At 35.9% G+C, this 20432-nt stretch overlaps 1 protein-coding gene across 1 annotated transcript in view; it reads left to right on the forward strand.

The window, feature by feature from the left end:
- The first annotated feature begins 261 nt into the window (after positions 1 to 261).
- The window catches only part of LOC105994397 (phosphorylase b kinase regulatory subunit beta), a 93731-nt gene continuing 73560 nt past the window's right edge, over positions 262 to 20432 (forward strand). The window contains exons 1-2 of the mRNA XM_013027880.1: positions 262 to 445; positions 12496 to 12590. Coding sequence (XP_012883334.1) covers positions 262 to 445; positions 12496 to 12590 — 279 coding nt within the window. The remainder of the gene's footprint in view (positions 446 to 12495; positions 12591 to 20432) is intronic.

Genomic DNA, 20432 nt, shown 5'->3' on the forward strand with positions numbered 1-20432 from the left:
GGTTTAAACTGCTAAATATTTGCATATTTGGTGATTCATTTACAGATGTTAAAATGAAATATTAAATAAGATGTGTACATTGCTGAGTAACGTTTAACAGTTAGCTGTTAAGTTTTAAAGACAATATTTATTACAGGAACCAGAAAGCCCATTTTTCAAAAGATTCTCAAATCTGCTAACTCTGGATCACTGTTCTGTGTTATTTAGTCATTGCAGATTTTTAAGGGATTTTTGGGAGGACATTGATGTGTTATATTTTATATGTGCTTATTTTTAAACTCTGTAGGATATCCTGTCGTACCAAAGTACTATTATGTGCCTGCTGACTTTGTAGAATATGAGAAAAGAGATCCTGGTAGTCAAAAACGATTTCCTAGCAACTGTGGTCGTGATGGAAAACTGTTTCTCTGGGGACAGGCTCTTTATATCATTGCACAACTCCTGGGTAAGTGGAGAAAATTGAGAATTTTTTATCTTCCTTTGTTATCAGGTGGTTAGAAGTAAGTATGTCTTTGGTAATGATTTTTTCTTGAATTTAGTTGGTATTTCATGCTGTAAAAAGTTCTTTAGAGAGTTTCGTAGAACTTAGAGGTAAATTAACATATCTATTTACTGAATGATGATGAATGGTTTCTGCTAGTCATATAGGTATGTATGGCCATTGAAAAAACTGCATTCCGCTTAATAGATGGGTTTCTAACATAAGCCTATAAGAATTTTGCGTTACTTTTATGTGCTATAAGACAATTTCTTATTTAATATAGCAGTTATCTTTGAACATTGCTTTAGAAAACTACTTGCCATAAGGAATTGTCATTTTGAAAGTTCTCTTTTTTCCAATCAGAACATGTTAGCAATTTTCTTGGTTAGCTGGGAGTTCAAAAGGGCTATTTATTCATAATTCTTTGAAGATTATTTTTTAGGTTTTTCTACAACTGTAGCTGAATCAGAGTATTCTTATATACATTAAAAATGGCAAATGTGTTAAGCACAAAAAAATTATTATGCATTTTCCTGGCCCATTCCTTGCTAAAAATTCAAGTATTACTAGGATTTTTATGAAGTGGACTATTAGTTTATAATAATCCCTGCATGATAAGTTGATTATTAAACAATCTATCTACCTGTCCTACAAAACAAAACAAAAAGCTGCTTACTGTGTGAGTTACTCTTACTATCTTCATTGTTTCTAGCATTTTATGTATAAATGCTCAAATAATTTTGTGTATTACCAAATCCTTTTTGGTTTCTTTGTACATTCTATTAGGTGAAACATGTTAAAGGCAAACATTTTTATTTAGTCTTTATACAAATGATATATAAGAGCAGACAGACACTAAACAAAGAAAATTAAAATTGTTTCAGTTTGCTCCTTATTATTTTCTAAGTCTCTTTATACATTTAGTGCTAATTATAAAACATATAGACAAGTTTTTTTTCTACAAAAGGATAGCTTTTTGACAAGGAATTAACATTGTATTTTTTAATGAATGGAGGAATAAATACATATGAAATAAAGCCAAATTGGAAAGATTATTACTTACTAGAGTATTATTTCCATCTTACTAACAAACTGTATTTTTGTGTTTTTGTGTGCTGGTACTAAGAGGTTGTCAGGGTTTCATGATTTTTCTGCTCAAGGCTGATGCTTTACCACTTGAGTGACAGGTCCACTTCTTGCTTTGTTGTTGTTGTTAATTTAGGATAAGAGTGTCTTGGATTTTCTTGCCTGGGATGACTTTGAATAGAGATCCTTCTGAGTAGACAGGATTATAGGTGTGAGCCTAGCTCTGTCCTGCTACCTAGCTAGCTAGCTAGATAGAATGTTTGTTATGCAAATAAAATGTATTTTATTTTATTTTTTTAACTAAAGTATAAATTTCTTTTTTATTGTGAAAATACCATACAGAGGGGTTACAATTACATGAGCAAGATAATGAGTACATTTCTTATCAAGCATTGTGGCCTCCTCCTTTGCTTCCCCTTACCATCCCTTCCCATCTCCCCCCTCCCAAAATGTATTTTAGTAGAGATATAGTTAACCTGTGTAAATATAAGAATTTTACTATTATTTTTATACAATTTGCATACATTTTCATACATATTATATACCTATATACATACATTTATATACATTTTATTCATATTTTATACATTTATATAAATTTATACAATTTTATACATTTCCTTTCACTTAGATATTATAAACCTGGAAACTTTTTCTTTGATTCTGGGAGTGAAAAACTGATATCTAGGACCTGAGCTTTGAAGTTGAAGCCTTTTCCTTCCTGTCTTTTGGTAACTATTCAGCCTAGGATTGATACAATCAGAAGAGTGCTGTTATATAAAGCCACTGCATAAAACTGACAAGGTTGATGAGTTAGGAATACACAATTGACTACATTCTCCATTGGCAAGTTGAGCTTTTAAAATAAGGAAGAAGGAATGAAGGATGGAAAGAAGAAAGGAGGAAAAGAAGAAAAAGTGAAGAAAAAGATATGGATGGAAGAAAGCAAGGGTGGAAGGAAGGAAGGAAGGAAGGAAGGAAGGAAGGAAGGAAGGAAGGAAGGAAGGAAGGGAGGGAGGGATAGCACCCAGGCCCAGAGTTCAGGCCCCATGACTGGAAAAAATAATAATAATAAACTTTCGGTTGAAATATTTTTGAATTTAAGGGACTAATGAGATTTAACAAAGTTAGTGATAATTTTACTCTAAAACTTCTCTAAATTAATTATATAACTGTTTTTATTCAGTGTACATATTAGTTGCCTCACTTTTAAGAAATATCACATTTATAGAGATAATCTCATTCAAATATTATTGAAAGATCACAAACCATTGAAGATTAGAACTTACATATTATATAATTTTTATGAAGAGAAACATGGATTTTTAGGGTGGATATTTTTTAAACATAATGAACATCAAGGGTTAAAATAAAACATAATCTGGCTTCCGTGGACTACAATTACAATGGCTCCTGAGTGTTTGGGTAACATACAACGAACTGAATTCAGGAGACCATGAACAGAACCCTTTGAAAATATGACTCCAAATAAGTTTATCCTTTCTTAAATTATATCTGTTAGTTTGTCAGTCATAAAGAAAGGAACTAACACACACGGTTACATGTTTATTGAGTATTAATAATCATTACACAAATCTACAGGAAAATAAATTTGGTCATTAATAATGACTTATCAAAGGTTTTAAGAATCTAGGATATAAAGCAGGGAAATCTCAATGTACATAACACTTGAATATTTTAAAGTATGTCTATATTTAATCACTTTTAAAGCCTCTTTTTAGTGCTCCAAAGAAACTGAATGATAATCATTCCCTAAAGAAAAAAAGATCTTTCATAAATTTAGGAACATTTTCATTTACCTGAATACTTTGCTAGTTTGTATGTTCTGGAATGAAAGCTTGAGTTAATTAGGATTGTTCAATAATTCAATGAAGACTACTTTTCTGACATTACTATGTTTTCTTTTACATCTTTTCCTCAACTTTCACTTCTTTACTTTTTCTTCCTTTTCATTCCTGAAAAATAGTGGGAAAATCAGTGGTTGGCCATCAATGTTTGAATATGAGTTCTACCGCCTACTATCTTTCCTTTGTGACTAGAAGAAGTTTTTAAACTTCCCTATTTTTATGTTATAAAGATTAATTATTAATAAAATAGTACACAAAGCATTCATTTTAGGAGAAATACAAACTGGTCCTCTGTTTCGTTCTCTCTACCCTCCTTCAACTTAATTACAATTTAAGAGATAATATATGAGAACCATTGTTGTACAGCACTTTTCAGGCAGGCAGTCCTGGATACTCCTAGGTTCACCTTGCAGCTATCACCATAACCAAAAAATTCACTACAATGAAAACAAAATTTATGAAAATGTTTTCTTTCTTACTGCTTAACGATTCTTTCCTTCCCTGATTCTATTTGTCTTTGTAGAAACCACCTCTTTTGTGGCCACTGTGATTTTTATTAGCTCTATATTGAAAACTAAAAGTCATACTTCTCTCTTTTTTTGAGAGAAGACTAATTGTTCTGATATAATACGTCCTAATTCCAGTACACCATGGTTCTTGCTGAACAGACCTTAAATATAGAAGCCACTTTTTTTGAAGTCTGGAAATGCTTCAAGTTAGTCATTGTTCAAATGCCTCCTAGCAGTATGAGTATATATGAAACAGAAGTCTTGATTTTCATTGGTCTTTTGACTTCAAATACAATTGACTCCTTACTCAAGATAGCACATGGTTTTGTTTCTACCCCGTTAAAGATAAAATGGGTAGATAAGAATGTACAGATATATTTCTATTTGGCTGTTCCTAAGAGATTTCCTATCTCCAGGCAACTTGAAACATGAAGACATCAATTTCTAAGCATTTTCATCATGTCTGTGTGATTGTTAAGTGACCTAAAGTGCACAGCAAATATTATCAGCATCATGAGAAAACATGTAGTTCTACTCTACAGGCTTCACCTAGGCAGAAATTCTTTCTTAAAGTTATCATACAAATAACTAGTTTTCTCAAAATGAAATATTTCCATTGTATTTTAATAGGGCTAGAAATTTTATGTAAAAACTGACTCCCCCCTCCAAATAAATTAGTAAATTTGAATGAGAAACTGTAATGTTTAATGTCTTAGTAGGTGGTTCTCTCTCTCACACACACACATACACATATATATATGATCATAAATGCTAATAATTAAAATCAAACTTTGTCAGATTCTGCCTGTGCTCTGCCTTTTACAAATATTATCATTAATAATACACCTAAGCTCTCTATGAGACAGTTATGATGTAATACATGTAAGGAACTAAAGCCTAAAAATTTTGTACTTCACCCATAGTCACAGTGCATTACAGTGTGTTGATTTATTCAGGAATATATAAAGTACTACATCATCATTAACATCCATGCCATTAAATATTCTGACCGAAAAAATATTGCTAACCTACTAAGATATTAAATTGCACCTTGCTTTTGTTTATATGCTGCTAAAAATAACTTTTCTGAGGCTTTTTTTCCTATAGTTAAATATGCTCTGCTCATTAAACTCTGGTTTTATGGCTTTTCTTATCAGTGTGTATGAATATTATATTAAAGTATATTAAAACCTCTCTCAAGCTCCATGGGCACACATTTATAATCTTAGCTACTCAGAAAGCTAACATTACAAGTATCAGAATTCAAGGCCAGCCCTGCCAACAAGTTTGTGAGTCTTTCTCAACCACTGGCTGCTGTGACACATAACTGTCATCCCAATTAAAGAGGGAAGCATAAAATAGGAAGATCACAGTGCAGGCTTGGGCCAGCAAAAAGTGAGACACTAGTAGCTCACGTCTGTATTCCTAGCTGCTCAAGAGTCTGAGATCTGAAGATCATGATTCAAAGTGAACCTGGGCAGGAAAAGCCCTAAGGTTCTTACCTCCAGTTAACCACTAAGAAGCCAGAGGAGAGGGAGAGGAAGAGGGGAGAGACAGGGAAGAAGGAAGAGAAATACTATCTGAAAAATATGTACTGTATGAAAAGTCTGGCGGCATTGATCAGCAGTAGAGTGCCTGCCTAAGTAAGTGTTCAAACTGCAAAAAAAAAATAAAACAAAAATGGATACTTTCTACCTTGTTTATGTTTGCTTATGCTACCTTTTAATGAATGAAATTAAAAACCGTTATGGATTCAGATCTTTCAGTGTTTTTCTAAGTAATTTTTGTCTTGGAATTTAATATTCATTCTCAGAATGTCTTTCTCTCTTAACCAACTGAGTCAAATATATCTATTTGTGTGTATGTGTGTGTGTGTTTGTGTGCATGTGTTTATGTATATATGATGCTTATAATTCTTTAGTATAATACATTAGGTTGAGGATCAACATTTTTTCTTCAAATGGCTCATTTTATATGTATTACTGAGTCAACCTAACTGGAAATTGGGTTGCAAAACTCATAATTTTGCTCTGTGAATTATCTACTTGAGACTATTTTATTTTGTGTAATTTTCCTAACAAATAAGAATTAGTTTCTTTTTGCAAATACTCTTGAAGTTTTTATGTTTGAAAAACCCAAATTCTTAATTCTTATTTTAATTTCTTTTTAAAAATATATTTATATTATAAAGATACAGTACAGAGGGGTTACAGTTACATGAGTAAGGTAATGAGTACATTTCCTATTGATCATTTACCCCCTCTTTGTTTTTCCCCTTCCATCCTCCCCACCTCCCCAACTCCTCCCTTCTCCCCAGGTTATAAAGTTCATTTTCAACATAGTGTCTTGTATATCTTATTGTTACAGTGTTTTTAATTTCTTTTGACAATATTGTACTGATTTGTGAGGTACAATACATGCATATATTGAAGACTATTCTAATTCTTTTAATTTTCTTTTGATTCTCAATATGAATCAAGGTAAACTGAGAGAATATTTACTGCTTACAAAATACAGATATTAACAATAACTTTTTTCAAGTTTTAAAGACAGCTACCCTGTTCATAGATCTTTTTAATTATCTTTGAACTTCAAACTAGGACCCTCATATCTCAGCTGAGTTGCTAAGATTACAGAAGTGAGGCACCAGCACCTGCCAGATCCACCAGCACCCAACCTTTAATTTTTTTAAAGATTATACATAGATATTTATATGGAGCTCAAAATAATGTTGAGGCTACATGTCCAGAGATCAAGAATGAAATGAAGATATTTTCATGGAGCCTAAGTGCAGAAAAAAATGCAAATGTGTGCTATCTCATTTTAAAAGAAGTCCATTGCTTTTTTCTTTTTTGTAGTTACCTTCCTACTAATTGGCATGTGCATTTACATACCTTGCTTTCTAGAAGTGGAATTGCTGGGTTGGAGAATATGTCTAGTATAAATTTGCATAGATACTGCTAACTTACACTACAGGATTGTGTGGAGTTACATTTCAGGAGGACTTCCCATCACCTTCTCTTCCAAGCATACTTCCCTCCAGGGCCTCAGAGAAACCCAGATACAATGGCTTCAATTGCCAATGTTTGTCACCCAGGTGTTGGAAAAGATAGCAGAGAACCACTGACTCAAGGCCTTCTCTCCTACCTTCACCCTCATCCTCCTATTTTAATTGACAATTGCTCTATCCTTGGATTTTTATCAAACGTTGCAAAAAGTATTACCACATTTTTTAAAAAAAACTTTTCTATGGGACTCCTCTCAGAAACCTTTTAGCGATTATTGTCAGGACACATCTCTCCTCAACTAACTGGCTTCTTTCCTTAACAGTATGTGCACCTTATTTTTTTAAATGGCTTATATATTTTGTAAAGCTTAAAATGCAATGGTTTTAGTTCATAGAGAATTACATCGCATTTAACATTTTCAATGTCTTTATGAAACTGCTACCCTAGCTGGGTGTGGTGATACACATTTGTAATATCAACACTCAGGAGGCTAAGGCAGGAGAATTGTGAATTTGAGACCACCCTGAGTTATAAGGTTTGACCATGTCAGAAAAGTTCTTAAAAGGAGGATGGGGCTGTTGGAATTGCTCAAGTGGTTGAGCACCTACGTAGCAAACATAAGGTCTTGAGTTCAAATGCCAGTCTTTCCCCATTTTCTTTTAATCCCTTTCTTAGTTCTGTTTTCTCCCCACCCCCACCCTGGCTCAGCACTAAACAGTCCCTGATCTACTTTCTTTTGCCTATGCTAGATGCCTATGCCTATTCCCCAAATCATGCTATGCTAAATACCTATGCCTATGCTCCAAATCAAATAACAAATAACCTTTTGTGTCTGACTTCTCACTTACAGTTTCAAGTGTTATCTACAGCAACTGTTTCATTTTGCCTTCACATCCATGCTAACACTAGTTCTTATCTATTATTTTTAATTATCCTAGTTATAATGGATTCAAATTAATCTCTCAATTGTGGTTTTAATTAGCATTTCCAAGAAATGAGTTGTGGAGCATCTTTTATTTATTTATTTATTTTTGACAGTCATTGGCTTGAACTGGGCATAAACTCTGTCCCTCAGCTCAAGGCTAAAGCGCACTGCCACTTGAGCCACTGTGCCACTTCCCATTTTCTGAGTGGTTTATTGGAGATAAGAGTCTAACAGACTTTCCTGATTTGAACTGCAGTCCTCAGATCACAGACTCCTGAGTATTTTATGTGCTTACTGATAATTTATTTAACTTCTTTGAATTAATATCTAGTCAGGTGGTTTTTGTTTTGTTGTTTGGTGCTATTCTGTGGCTTGAAATCAGGGCCTGTGCACTGTCCCTGAGCTTTTTTACTCATCTAGTGCTTTACCACTTGAGTCACATCTCTACTTCTGGCTCTGAGTGTGTGTGTTGGGGGGGGGGTTTCTATGTGAGTGTCTGTGTATCTGTGTGGGTGCGTGTGTCTGTGTGCTTAGTTGAAGAGTTTCAAGGACTTTTTGGAGTAGCTAGGATTAAAGGCATGAGCTTTTAGCACCCTCAATTGTGGTTATTTTTAAGTTGTTTAAATTAATTTAAATAGTGTACAAAGGCGTTGCCATTCAGCAGAGCAGTTTATGAATACTGTGCCTCTTGATCAATATCATCCCTTTTAAACATTCTTACCCACCCCTCCTGCCCCACCCCTTTCCTCACATCCCACCCTTTCCCTTACTTTTCTTTATTTTTGTTATATATTGAAATTTCTGCAATTTAATGAAGCATTTTCTGTAAACAATGCATCTTGATCTGTGCCATCCCTTCAACCCCTTCAGCCCACTCCTTCCCTTATTTTTCTAAGTTCTGTGGCATGTACAAGGCATTTTTGCCTGCATTCTATTCATTTCCCTTGTTCATTCTTCTCCCTTCTCCCTTTTCCCCCAATCCCTTATAGGTACCCATTTCCTGGCACTTGTTTTGTTGTACTTTTACTTAGTCTTTCTAAGGAATTACACAATTTTCGCTCTCTATAGAGTCTATTATGCTTCAGTTAATTTATAACTGCTTGATTACCACCCAGTGTGTTTACTTCTAGATGTATCAGCACATTCTAGCCCCCACAAAAGAGAGAAACCATGCAAACTGTGTTTCTCCGGCTTACTTCTCTTAATTGTTTCCAAGTCTTTTCCATTTATCTATGAATGGTACAGTAATGTATGTATCATTCTTTTTTGTGGATGAGAACGATACCACATTTTCTTGACCAATTGTCCATGGAGGGGTACCTGGGCTGATGCCGTATCTTGGCTACGGTAAATAATGCTGCAGTAAACATGTTTGTGGTGATGGCTTTAGTGTATCATTGTTTGTTGGGTCTTCATCCATCCCACAAAAGACAGATGGGGTCCGAGGAAAGGTAAGTGCGGGCGCTAGCCCGTTCCCTAGCCTCCCTCAGCCCAGGAGACAATCAGACACAGCAGGGAGCCAAATCCAGCAGGTAGAAAACTCGTTTATTAACAGAGAGCAGCCCCTTTTAAAGACAAAAAGGGTGGGTGGTATGGTAAGGGAGGAAGAGGAACCAATCACTGTCAAGGTCACACCTATCATTCACCTGAGCCTTCAGGGGCTGGTTAGGCACCAATGGGCCGATCAATTGGGCTCTGCCCACTCAACCCTCTCCCAGCGCCATCTTGGCTGCCCATGTGCTCTACAATTGTTTGTGCTCTATTGGATAAATGACAAGGAGTAGAATTGCTGGATCATAGTGTAGTTCTATGCTTCGTTTTTTTTGAGGGTTTTTTTCTTTTTATTTATTTTTATTATAGAGCTGTTAAGAGTTCTTTATGCTTACAAGTTCCTTACAAGATAATGATTTACCAATGTCTTCTCATTCTATAGGCTATCATTTTACTTTCTTGATAGTGACCTATAAGGAATAAAAAGTTGTGATTTGATGAGGACTAGTTGATATTATTTCTTTAGTTATCTATATTATGCTTGAATTTTTAATAAAATCAAATCACAAGATTTGAGGTGGGGAGGAGGAAAGGGATGGTAGGGGAAAAACAATGGGGGGAGTAACAATGCTCAATAGGAAATGGACTCATATTGCTCATGTAACTGTAACCACTCTGTACAGTATCTTTACAATAAAAATATACTTAAAAAGATTTCTCTTAACTCTAACATGTAGTTTTTTAACTAAGTTGTAGTTTCTCTACGCAGTACAACAAATTGATTCACTTAGAATCATTTGCTTTTGAATATACAGTTGTCTTAGTACTACTTTTCTAAAAAGTGTTCTTTTTGTTTTGCCATTCTTGTCAAAATCTATTAGTCATAAATGTACTGCTTTATTTCTGCATTTTCAAGTCAGTCCCATTGTTCTATATGTCTGACAGTAGTACACTATAACTGGTTCCTTTACAATCTGAATGCCTTTATTATTTTTTCTTGCTCAATTTCTCTAGCATCTCAATTACAATGTTGAAAGAAGTGATGGGTATGTCTTGTTTCTGACCTCTGGGGAAAATCATTCATTTTTTCACTATTGAGTTTGATATTAGCTTAGGGTTTTTTTTTTTTAAATAGATCAGATTGAGGAAGTTCTCCCTAGTTTGTAGGATATGCTTTTTGTTATGAAAAGACTTAAATCTTATCAAACACTTTTTCTGTCTGTTGATGTGCTTGTCATAGCTTTTACCTGGTAGACTGTGTTGTAATAATTGATTTAAGATTATTAAGCCATCCTTAACATTCATGGAAAAATCTTTCTTGGTCATGTTATATAATCCTTTTTATACATCACTGGATTTTGTTTGCTAATATTTTCTCAAGAACATATTTTGTCTTCTTTATCTTCAAAAAGTTTGTGAAAGCTTGATTTAAATTTTTTTCTTGGACTATTTGGTGGAATTTGCCAGTAAAGCCATGTGGTCCTGGGCCCTTTGTATGTATACACATGTGAAAAGTTTCAATCATTTTATTTTTACAAATCTGTTATAACTTTCTTTTCATCTTGAGTCAGTTTGGGTGGTCTGTGCCTTTCCAGGATTTTTTTTCTGTTTTTATATATGCTGTACAACATGGGACACTTATTTGTTGAAATTATCCTCTTATAATCCTTAGAAGCATAATAATGTTTCTTTCATTAATCATTTAACAATTTGAGTATTATCCTTCTTTCTCTGTGGTATTTTCCCCATGTGGTCGGTAGGTGGCTTGGGTCTAGCAACTGCGTTTCTAAGTTTAGTTAACTTTTCAAGATCTATTGTTGATTAATATTTTTGATATTTCTTTATATTCTGTTTTATCAACTTTTGCTCTATGTTATTTTTTCTCTTTTGATTTTTTTGTTCTTTTTGACCCACCACCCTAAGGTAGAAAGATAGAATGTTGATTTCGGATTTTTATTGTATTTAATATAGGCATATTTATAGCTATTGTTTACCTATCAGCATTGCTCTATCAAGTGATCATGATTTGATACATTGTTTCTTCATTTTCATTCATCTTATCAAAGTCACCTTCTTGTTCTCTCTCTCCCTCTTTCCCTCCAATTGCCCCCCTCCCTTCCCCAAGCAGAGATATAGGATCACATATATATTAGGCAACTGCTGTACCACTGAACTGTTCCTCTACTCCTGAAAGTCTTTTGTATTTTACTGTTAAATTTCTAACTTGATCTATTGGTTATTTAGGAGTATAGTATTTAATTTCTTTTTTTTTTTTTGAGTCCAGTCATGCCCTGAACTCTGGGTCTGGGCACTGTCCCTCAGCTCTTCAACTCAAGGCTAGCGCTCTACCACTTGAGCCATAGCGCCACTTCCAGCTTTTTTTTTCTGCTTATGTGGTGCTGAGGAATCGAACCCAGGGCCTCAAGCATGCAAGGCAAGCGCTCTACAACTGAGCCATCTTCCCAGCTATTAATTTCTATATATTTGTGAATCTCTGAAATTACTATTACTTCTCATTTTTATCACATAGTAAAACAATGTACTTTTCCTTATTTCAACATTCATTTATCTATTTATTGCTTTAGTTATTTTTTAAATAAGTAGCTGGACACATGACTCAAGAAGTAGAATATCTGTCTAGCAAACACAGAACCCTGAGTTCAAACCCCAGAACTAAAAAAATAGTTATGTTTAATGTTTTTAAAGTTATTTTTAATAATGTCTTTGTGGGTTTTTTTTTTGTGTTGGCCAGATTTGGGCCTTGATCCTCCTACCTAAATCTAGTGCATAGCTGTGTTTATAAATTTGAACCATGATGCCCAGCTTGTTGAGATGGTGTCTTGCTAACTTTTTGCCTGGGCTACCTAGAACTGCAAGTGTCCCAAATTCTATTTTCCAAGTTTCTGAGATTACAGGCATGAATGAACATTATGAGTGCCTCTTTATGTATTTATTCAGGGTTTTTCTGTGCTAGTATATACTGCATTCTGGAGGGTGTTCTATGGGCTCTAAGAATGGATATTCTGCTTTTGTACAGAGGTGTCCTATACATATCTCTTGTCTAATTTGTTTAGAGTATTGTGCTAATATATTTTTATAATGCATATTGCCTTCTTTTTCTTTTCAGCTGATGAGTTAATCAGTCCTAAAGATATTGATCCTATCCAGCGCTATGTCCCGCCACAGAATCAACGTAACGTGAGCATGAGGTACTCCAATCAGGTAAGGAGATACTGTACTTTTTAATTTAGACTAATTTAAAGACATATAGGCTTCATTAAAGAGAAAATTTTATTCTGAAAAAGTTTTCTTGTTCCTGAGGAAAATTTCTCCCTGGTTAGTTAAGATTTAGTTGTTTGTAAAGGGCTACTTGTTAGCTCAGCACCTGTGGTTCACACCTGTAATCCTAGCTACTCAAAAATCTAAGAACTAAGGATCACATTTCAAAGTTAGCTTGAGCTAGAGAATCTGTTACATAGTTATGTCCAGTTAACCTCCAAAAAACCAGAAGTAGAGCTCTGGCTCAAGTGGTAGAGCACTAACCTTGTGGAAAAAAACAACAAAACAAAACTCAGGGACATCATGTAGGTCGTCCTGAGTTCAAGCCTCAGGACCAGCACCACCACCACTACCCCTGCCCCCAAAAGACTTCTTGTTAGTGAGGAAATAAAAATGTGTCTAAATAAAGTGTTTTCCAGGTAAGCATTTTCATCTTCCGAATGATTAAATTTAAGGGGTCAATTATATTTGGGAGGATACAGTTCATGGGCCAAAAGGCTGGTGACAATAGAAGGGATTAGGATCACATGAAATACTTGGTATCTGTCCCCTGAGGAACTGACACACTGGCAAAGTTGCCCTTAGCAGTTGATAACAGGTTAGAGGAAGGAATAGTTTTTGAACATTTAGTAGCTGTGGATTTAGACTGTGTTGTGTCAACAAAATAAGTGTTTGCAGGATCAGCAAGATTGATGTAGACTAGAGTAGACACTCATGTATTAAATGATACCAGTAGCGAGGACTGTTAAAGTGAAAATGTTTTGGATTGTAGAAACTGCTTGAGGAGAAAGGAAATGAACCTGAATGTGTGCCTGGGATTCTAAGTAGTTGACATGCATTTAATAAAAATGGTGTCAGCACTTACAGGGGATATGCTTATAAATGGAATTGTTACTTCATGTGTGTGTGTGTGTGTTTGTGGATGGTCTCTCTCACATACACACGCACACACAGCAGTAAGTTATTTAATGAGAGAAAAAGAAAGACCTTGTATCCTCTATCACACTATTTCTCTGACTCTTGCTGGTCTTCAACAAAACATGTGATTCTTAGTGGTTTCTAGATTAGAAGTAGTTGAGAGACATGTTACTAACATAAAATCTTTTCATTAATATGTTACAGACATGTTCCATGAAAATTGTCCTTTACCTTAGGCCATTTTTAGATGCGCATATAACATTTACATATCATTTCTGTGCTTGTCCCAGTTCTCTAAGATGATGAAACCTCAATACTTTTTCTTAGAAAATTAAGTAATAGGTCACAGACTTGCATTATGGGGACAGATGAAAAGATCTTCAAAGGACTTCATGAGCAAAATTTTTATGAACAAATTTTAACAAAATTTTTATGAACAGTAATTAAGGCATGTGCAAACATCACAGAGAAAAGCTAGGTATTCACTGTAAATCACATTTTAAAAACAAACTGGCCAAAATGGTACCCTGTGACCTCTGGTCTTTAGTATACAAAAACATTCACAGTCCTATGTTGTGAGTCTCTTACATTTTCTTTAATGATTTCTATTTCTTTTATTCTTTTTCTATATTCATTTCTATAATTTTATTTTAATTAAAACTATAATTTTAATTATATTGTTTTAGAGTCATATCTTGCTATAATACAGATATTTATTATAAGAAGTAACATTTAGAGTATCTTCTTTGTGTGTGTGTGCATGTGTGGTACTGGGGATCAGGTGCATTATCATTTGCATTACAACTCTTCTTTAACTTATTGATCTACCTCTTCTGTTGATTTTGTAGTCATAGTTTAATTTCTATTCATTCTTATTTGCCACAGTTAGTTAAAATGTGAGCAGTCAAATATTTACTCAGGGTATATATGTGAAATGAAACTAGGTAACTTTTTTTTTTTTTGTCTGTCGTGGGTCTTGAAATCTGGGCCTGGGTGCTTTCTCTGCTCTCTTCAGCTCAAGGCAAGCACTCTACTGTTTGAGCCACAGCACCACTTCTGGTTTTCTAGTGGTTTACTGGAGATAAGAGTCACAGAGTTTCCTGCCCAGGCTGGCTTTGAACCATGATCCACAGATCTCAGCCTTCAGAGTATTTAAGATTACAGGCATGAGCCACCAGCACCCAGCAGAACTAGGTAACTTAAGGGAGTTGGTGGGGTCAGGATAGATGGGGAGAGAACAATAGAAGAAGCAACATTGACATGTTGAATTGAAATTCCTTTTTATAACTATTTAAAGAAAATTGGGGAGAAGGGAGGAAAGGGTTGGTAGGGGAAAAACAAAGGAGGGGGTAACTGCTCAATAGGAAATATACTCATTTACCTTACTCATGTAACTGTAGCACCTCTGTATAGTATCTTTACAATAAAATTATATCTTAAAAAAGCTTTAAATAAAGTATTATGCATACAAACATTAAAAGAGAAAATTTAAAAATGAATTTAATGGGCTGGGAATGTAGCAATGTTGCTTAGCATAGAGTGCTCGCCTAGCTTGCATGAAGCTCTGATTCAATTCCTCAATACCACATAAACAACAACCAAAAAAAGCCATCTGTGTCACTATTGCTCAATTGATATAGTGCTAGCTTTGCAAAAGAAGCTTAGGGACATTCCCAGGCCCTGAGTTCAAGCCCAAAAAATAAAAACAATGAATTTAATAAAATATATATAAGCCAGGTGCTGCTGGCTCATGCTTGTAATTTTTTCGACTCAGGAGGCTGAGATCTGAGGGTTGCAGTTCAAAGCCAGCCCAGGCAGAAAGTCCCCATGAGATTCATAGCTCCAGTTAACCACTCAAAAACCAGAAGTGGCTTGAATGATAGAGCCCTAGCCTTGAGCACAGGAGACTCAGGGACAGCATCCAGGCCCTGAGTTCCAGCCCCACAATTGACAAAAAAAGAAAAAAAAAATATATATATATATATACACACACATATGAAGTACAGATCAACAGGAAGTTGCAAATAAATGTCTAGGGCATACCCATGAGCCCTTCACTTAGCAAAGAAAATGGAAATTAACATTGGGATAATCCATCTACTTTACATTTTACATCTAATTTTACATAATACATCTAATTTACACATGCCCACAGTGTGTAATTGTGTGTGGGTCTGTACATTTTTGTCATGGGTAGCTTTGTATAGCCACTACCAGAGTCAAGTTACTTACCTGTACTATTACCATGTTACCATAAGTTTACCCTTACACAACCATGCCCACCCCTTCACAGTGTTATGACCTGGGAGCAAAACAATCACCTATTAGTCAGTCTGCAAACCCTCAAACCTCCAAAGGGGCAACCTTGATCTTTATTCTCCCTTCCTCCTTCTGGTCAGGCCTCTCCTAAGGCTTCTTGCCTTCCTGCAGGCCTCTTGCTGCTTCTCTCTCTTCTTTCTTGGACCGGGTCTCTCTTCTGTCTTCTCCACTACCACCACCCCCTTTCCGTGGAGCATGCAGCCTATATATATATATATATATATATAGGCTGTGCCCACGCCCCGACTCCAGCTATTCCTCCTATTGGCCTGCCTCAAGCCTCCCACTGTCCAACTGCTCCTTCCATTGGCCCTGCCCCAAGCCTAATGGCTCCTAAACCAAAGAAGGGGGCAGCCTGCACAATGATGTCAGTGGGGGTAGGCAGGTGGCTTTTGCCCCTGCTGGTTATTACAACCTCAATCATTAACCCCTGGCAGCCACTAATGCGTTTTGCACTTAGAATTCACTCATTTCAAAGTGTTATGTAAGTGGAACTATACAACTCTTTGAGATTAACTTTTAACATTTTTATTCAATATACTGTCTATAAATTTTCTCCAAGTTGTTATTTGTATACATACTCCATCTATTTTTATTGGTGAACTGTATACTCAGTGCTAGCCGAGTATACTATTTACAGTGAAGGACATCCTGCAGGTTAAATGAACATTAACTAGTTTCTATGTGTTCATTAGCAGCAGATTAGATTGTGTGATAATTTTGTTTCAACCATAAACTTTAATTAAAGAAATTCATTGAGGTCAAAGTAAATTTCCTCCAGTTGTTGTTTTTTGTTTTGTTTTAACCATACTATCATTTTTTTCCCTTCTGTATGTCCTAGCCTTCTTGGTTTTTTTTTTTTTTCTCTTTAGAGAACTTCTTTTTCACATTATTTCTTGGTAAGCATGGCAGAAACAAGTTTCTTTGTTTTTCTTTCTCAGAGAATGTCTGTATGTTGCCTTCATTCCTGAAGGGCATTTTTTTTTCTTGGATGTAGAATTCCTGGTTGACAGTTGGTTTTTCTCAGCACTAAGGATGTACCAATTCTGTTGGCCTCATACTTTCAGATAAAAAAATGGTCTATCAGGCTGGGAAGGTGGCTCAGTGGTAGAGCGCTTGCCTTGCATGCATGAGGCCCTGGGTTCGATTCCTCAGCACCACATAAGCAAAAAGAAAAAAGCCGGAAGTGGTGCTGTGGCTCAAGTGGTAGAGCGCTAGCCTTGAGCTGAAGAGCTGAGGGACAGTGGCCAGGCCCAGAGTTCAGGCCCTACAACTGGACCAAAAAAAAAAAATGGTCTATCAATTCAAATTTGTGTTTTACTATAGAGAGTTATACACAATTTCTGTATCTCCTGTGACTCTTGAGTAGGCCAGGAGACACCAAGATCAGCTGACAAGTAAATCTGCCCACTTGCTGGTTCCCCTGAAGAGCAGAAGTTGAGTATACTTGTCATTTCTTCACAGTCACTACAGGTACCAAAATTGTAAAGGACTGGGGGGGATCACAGCTTTTCTGACTAGGGTTGTAAAGCAGATAGTAGGTCAGTTCATTGGGACTTTGAAGTTGCTACCAAACTCAGATTGTCCAACTGGTATCCCAGCTGAAGAACTGGGACTGAAGCTTCCCCTGCAGTCTTTGTTCTGTTTCTATATCCCAGTTGTGTACCCAGAGAGAACTTAGACTTTATTTTATTTCCTTGTCTATGTCTACTTGTTTCATGCTGCAGGCCTTTGCAAGCCTGGCATATGCAGGATCTCAAAAATCTTATTTCAAAGCCATTCCTTAGATCCTGAACTCTATCCATCCCAGCCTACCTTATTTCTAGTTTCTAGTCCTGTCATAGTTATCTTGTGAGAACCTGAGGGGCAGGAAGCCCTTCCCCACACTGACATCATCACCACATACACACTCCAGGCTGTTTGGGGACAGGGTGTCAAAGGGTCACTTGTGGGGCCCCTCAGTCTTGAGGAGACCCGATAACAGCCTGAGGGGAGACTGGGGCTGACAGAGAGGACCAGGGAGGCCCGGGATGGCCTGACAGGGGACCTGAGCCTGCGGAGAGGCCTGTGCAGAGCAGAGAGGCCTACACAGAGCTGAGAGGGCTGTGGAAAGGCCTGTAGAGAGTTGGAGAGGTGTGCAGAGAAGCCTGTGGAGATCCGAGAGGCCTGCAGAGAGGTAGAGAGGCCTGAATAGAGCAGAGATGTCTTGGAGAACCAAGAGGTGAAGCTTGTAGGAAGGAGGAAAAAAACCCTTGCCTTCTTGGAGGTTGCAGTTGCTCTTAGTACTGAGGTAACCTAGGACAGTGTTGTAGACTGACTAATAAAATTCCTTTGTCACCTTTAACTGTGCCTCCGTGGATTTTTTTTTCCCTGGCGATTATTAAAATCTGTCTCAGCTATCTTGTTCCTATTTCTAGGTTTTTAGTTTTAATGGACAGTTTATCTTCAGAAGGCTTTTTATGAGTTGTTCCTTGGCTTTTCAGAGTAATTTTTATAAACAATAATGGCTAGCACTTTTTGAACATTTATTTTAATCAATTACTTTCAGTGTGTTTGCATCAATTTCGTATTTTATCATTCTCCCTTCCTCTCAGTTTTCCCTACTTTTATCTTAGCCCTAAACTTTAGTTTACTTTCTATCTATATAATTTTCTTTATTCTAAACATTTTATATAAATACGTAATTTCATATAGTATGTGGTATTTTTGTGACTGATTCACAATATATTTTCAGTGTTCACACAGAATGATTGTCATATTATTACTGGTTTGCTTTTTTTTTTTGATTTTTGTCAGTACTGGAGTTTAATTGCAGGGCCTTGTACATATATCTTTTCCTTTAGAAATGTGTTATCTAACATTTTGTTTTCTGATGACTTGTCTGTTTTCTTAATTGCTATGGACTTAATATTTTATTTATTTTTTAATCTATATAGTCATTTCCCTAGGATATGGAAAGGAATGAGAATCAAGTGACAATGGGCTCCCTCTTCTGTCTAGTACCAGAAGCCTAGGCTTCTGTATGGCTAGTGAAGATCTTTTCCCAGTCTGTGGGCTTTCTATTGATCTTGCTAACTATGTCCTTTGCCTTGCAGAAGCTCTGCAGTTTCATGCAACCCCATTTGTCCAACCTTTCTTTGATTTGTTTGTGTTTCTGGGACTCTATTAAGAAAATTTCTGCCTGTGCTAAGGAGCCCTAGAGTTTCTCCTATTCCTTCCTGTAGTGTTTTCAGGGAGTCTGCTTTTATTTCGAGGCCTTTGATCCATTTGGAGTTAATTCTAGTGCAGGATGATATATACAGATTTAGCTTTAGTTTTCTACAGGTGTTTAACCAATTTGGCCCGCACCATTTACTGAAAAGACTGTCTTTCTTCCATTCTATTTTTTTTAGCTCCCTTATCGAAGATTAGGTGGCTATAGGTCTATGGGTTCATTTCTGGGTCTTCAGTCCTATTCCATTCATCCTCAGGTATCTTCTGTGCCAGTACCAAGCTGTTTTGGTTACTATGGCTGTACTTTCTGCTAAGGATTGTTTTTGCTATTCTGGTACTTTTATTGTTCCATATGAATTTTAGGGTTACTGCTTCTATTTCATTGAAGAATGACGTTGGAATATTGGTAGGTATCACATTGAATCTGTATATAGCATTTGGCAGTACTACCATTTTTCACAGTGTTAATCCTGGCAATCCAGGAGCAGGAGAGGTTTTTTGCTATAGACTATTAGTGCTTCCTCAGAACTTTGGTTATTCAACACTGAATCAAAGAGGTTCGTTTGCCATTACACAGTTGTGATTACCCTTAATAGTTGCAAGCCTAGTAAATTGACCACCGAAATTATTCATGTTATCTGATAAAGTATTATTTGGAAAAATAGTTTACTCCAAACTGTTCACTGATCCATCTTTTTTCTTAGGAAACTATAACACTTTCCCATGTCACACTTGATAAGGGGAAAATGCAAGAGACCATATTAGCCCATCTTATAAATTATACCTAAAGAACAACTCATGTGGTTTTGGAAGTTGTATCGTTAAGTTTGCTTTCCCAAATCCCTTTGTATATGGCATTTTACAACATTCTTCTTACTGCTGTAGTATTGGTTATATAACTGACAAAAGATCCCAGTAGTAAATACACGTAATTTTTCTCTGTCTTCCCTTAACTTACTTTGATATTCGACACTACACAAGATAAATGAGAAATAAAATAACTGTTGTTAATTGCATTCCTACTTTTTATGCATACTTTATAAAATATTTTATATGCATTGTATCTAATTTTAATGCTTTCCCGAGGTAAATATTATACCCGCTTTACAGATGGATAATATGTGTTTCAGAGAAAATAGTTTCTCCAGCTTCATGTAGTTATCAGATGGCAGAACCAATATATATTCAAGGAAGGAATAGAGGAAGGAAGGGATGTCAAGCATTGGGAAGCATTTATTTTCATAGTTTTATGAAGCATTAACAAGAGAAATACCTGTTTCCTGAATGGCCTAACCCAGTGTCACACTACAGAAAGTATTTTCACATGTGCCTCAG

The sequence above is a fragment of the Dipodomys ordii genome, unplaced genomic scaffold (assembly GCF_000151885.1).
Source record: "Dipodomys ordii isolate 6190 unplaced genomic scaffold, Dord_2.0 Scaffold106, whole genome shotgun sequence".
Taxonomy (NCBI): Eukaryota; Metazoa; Chordata; class Mammalia; order Rodentia; family Heteromyidae; genus Dipodomys; species Dipodomys ordii.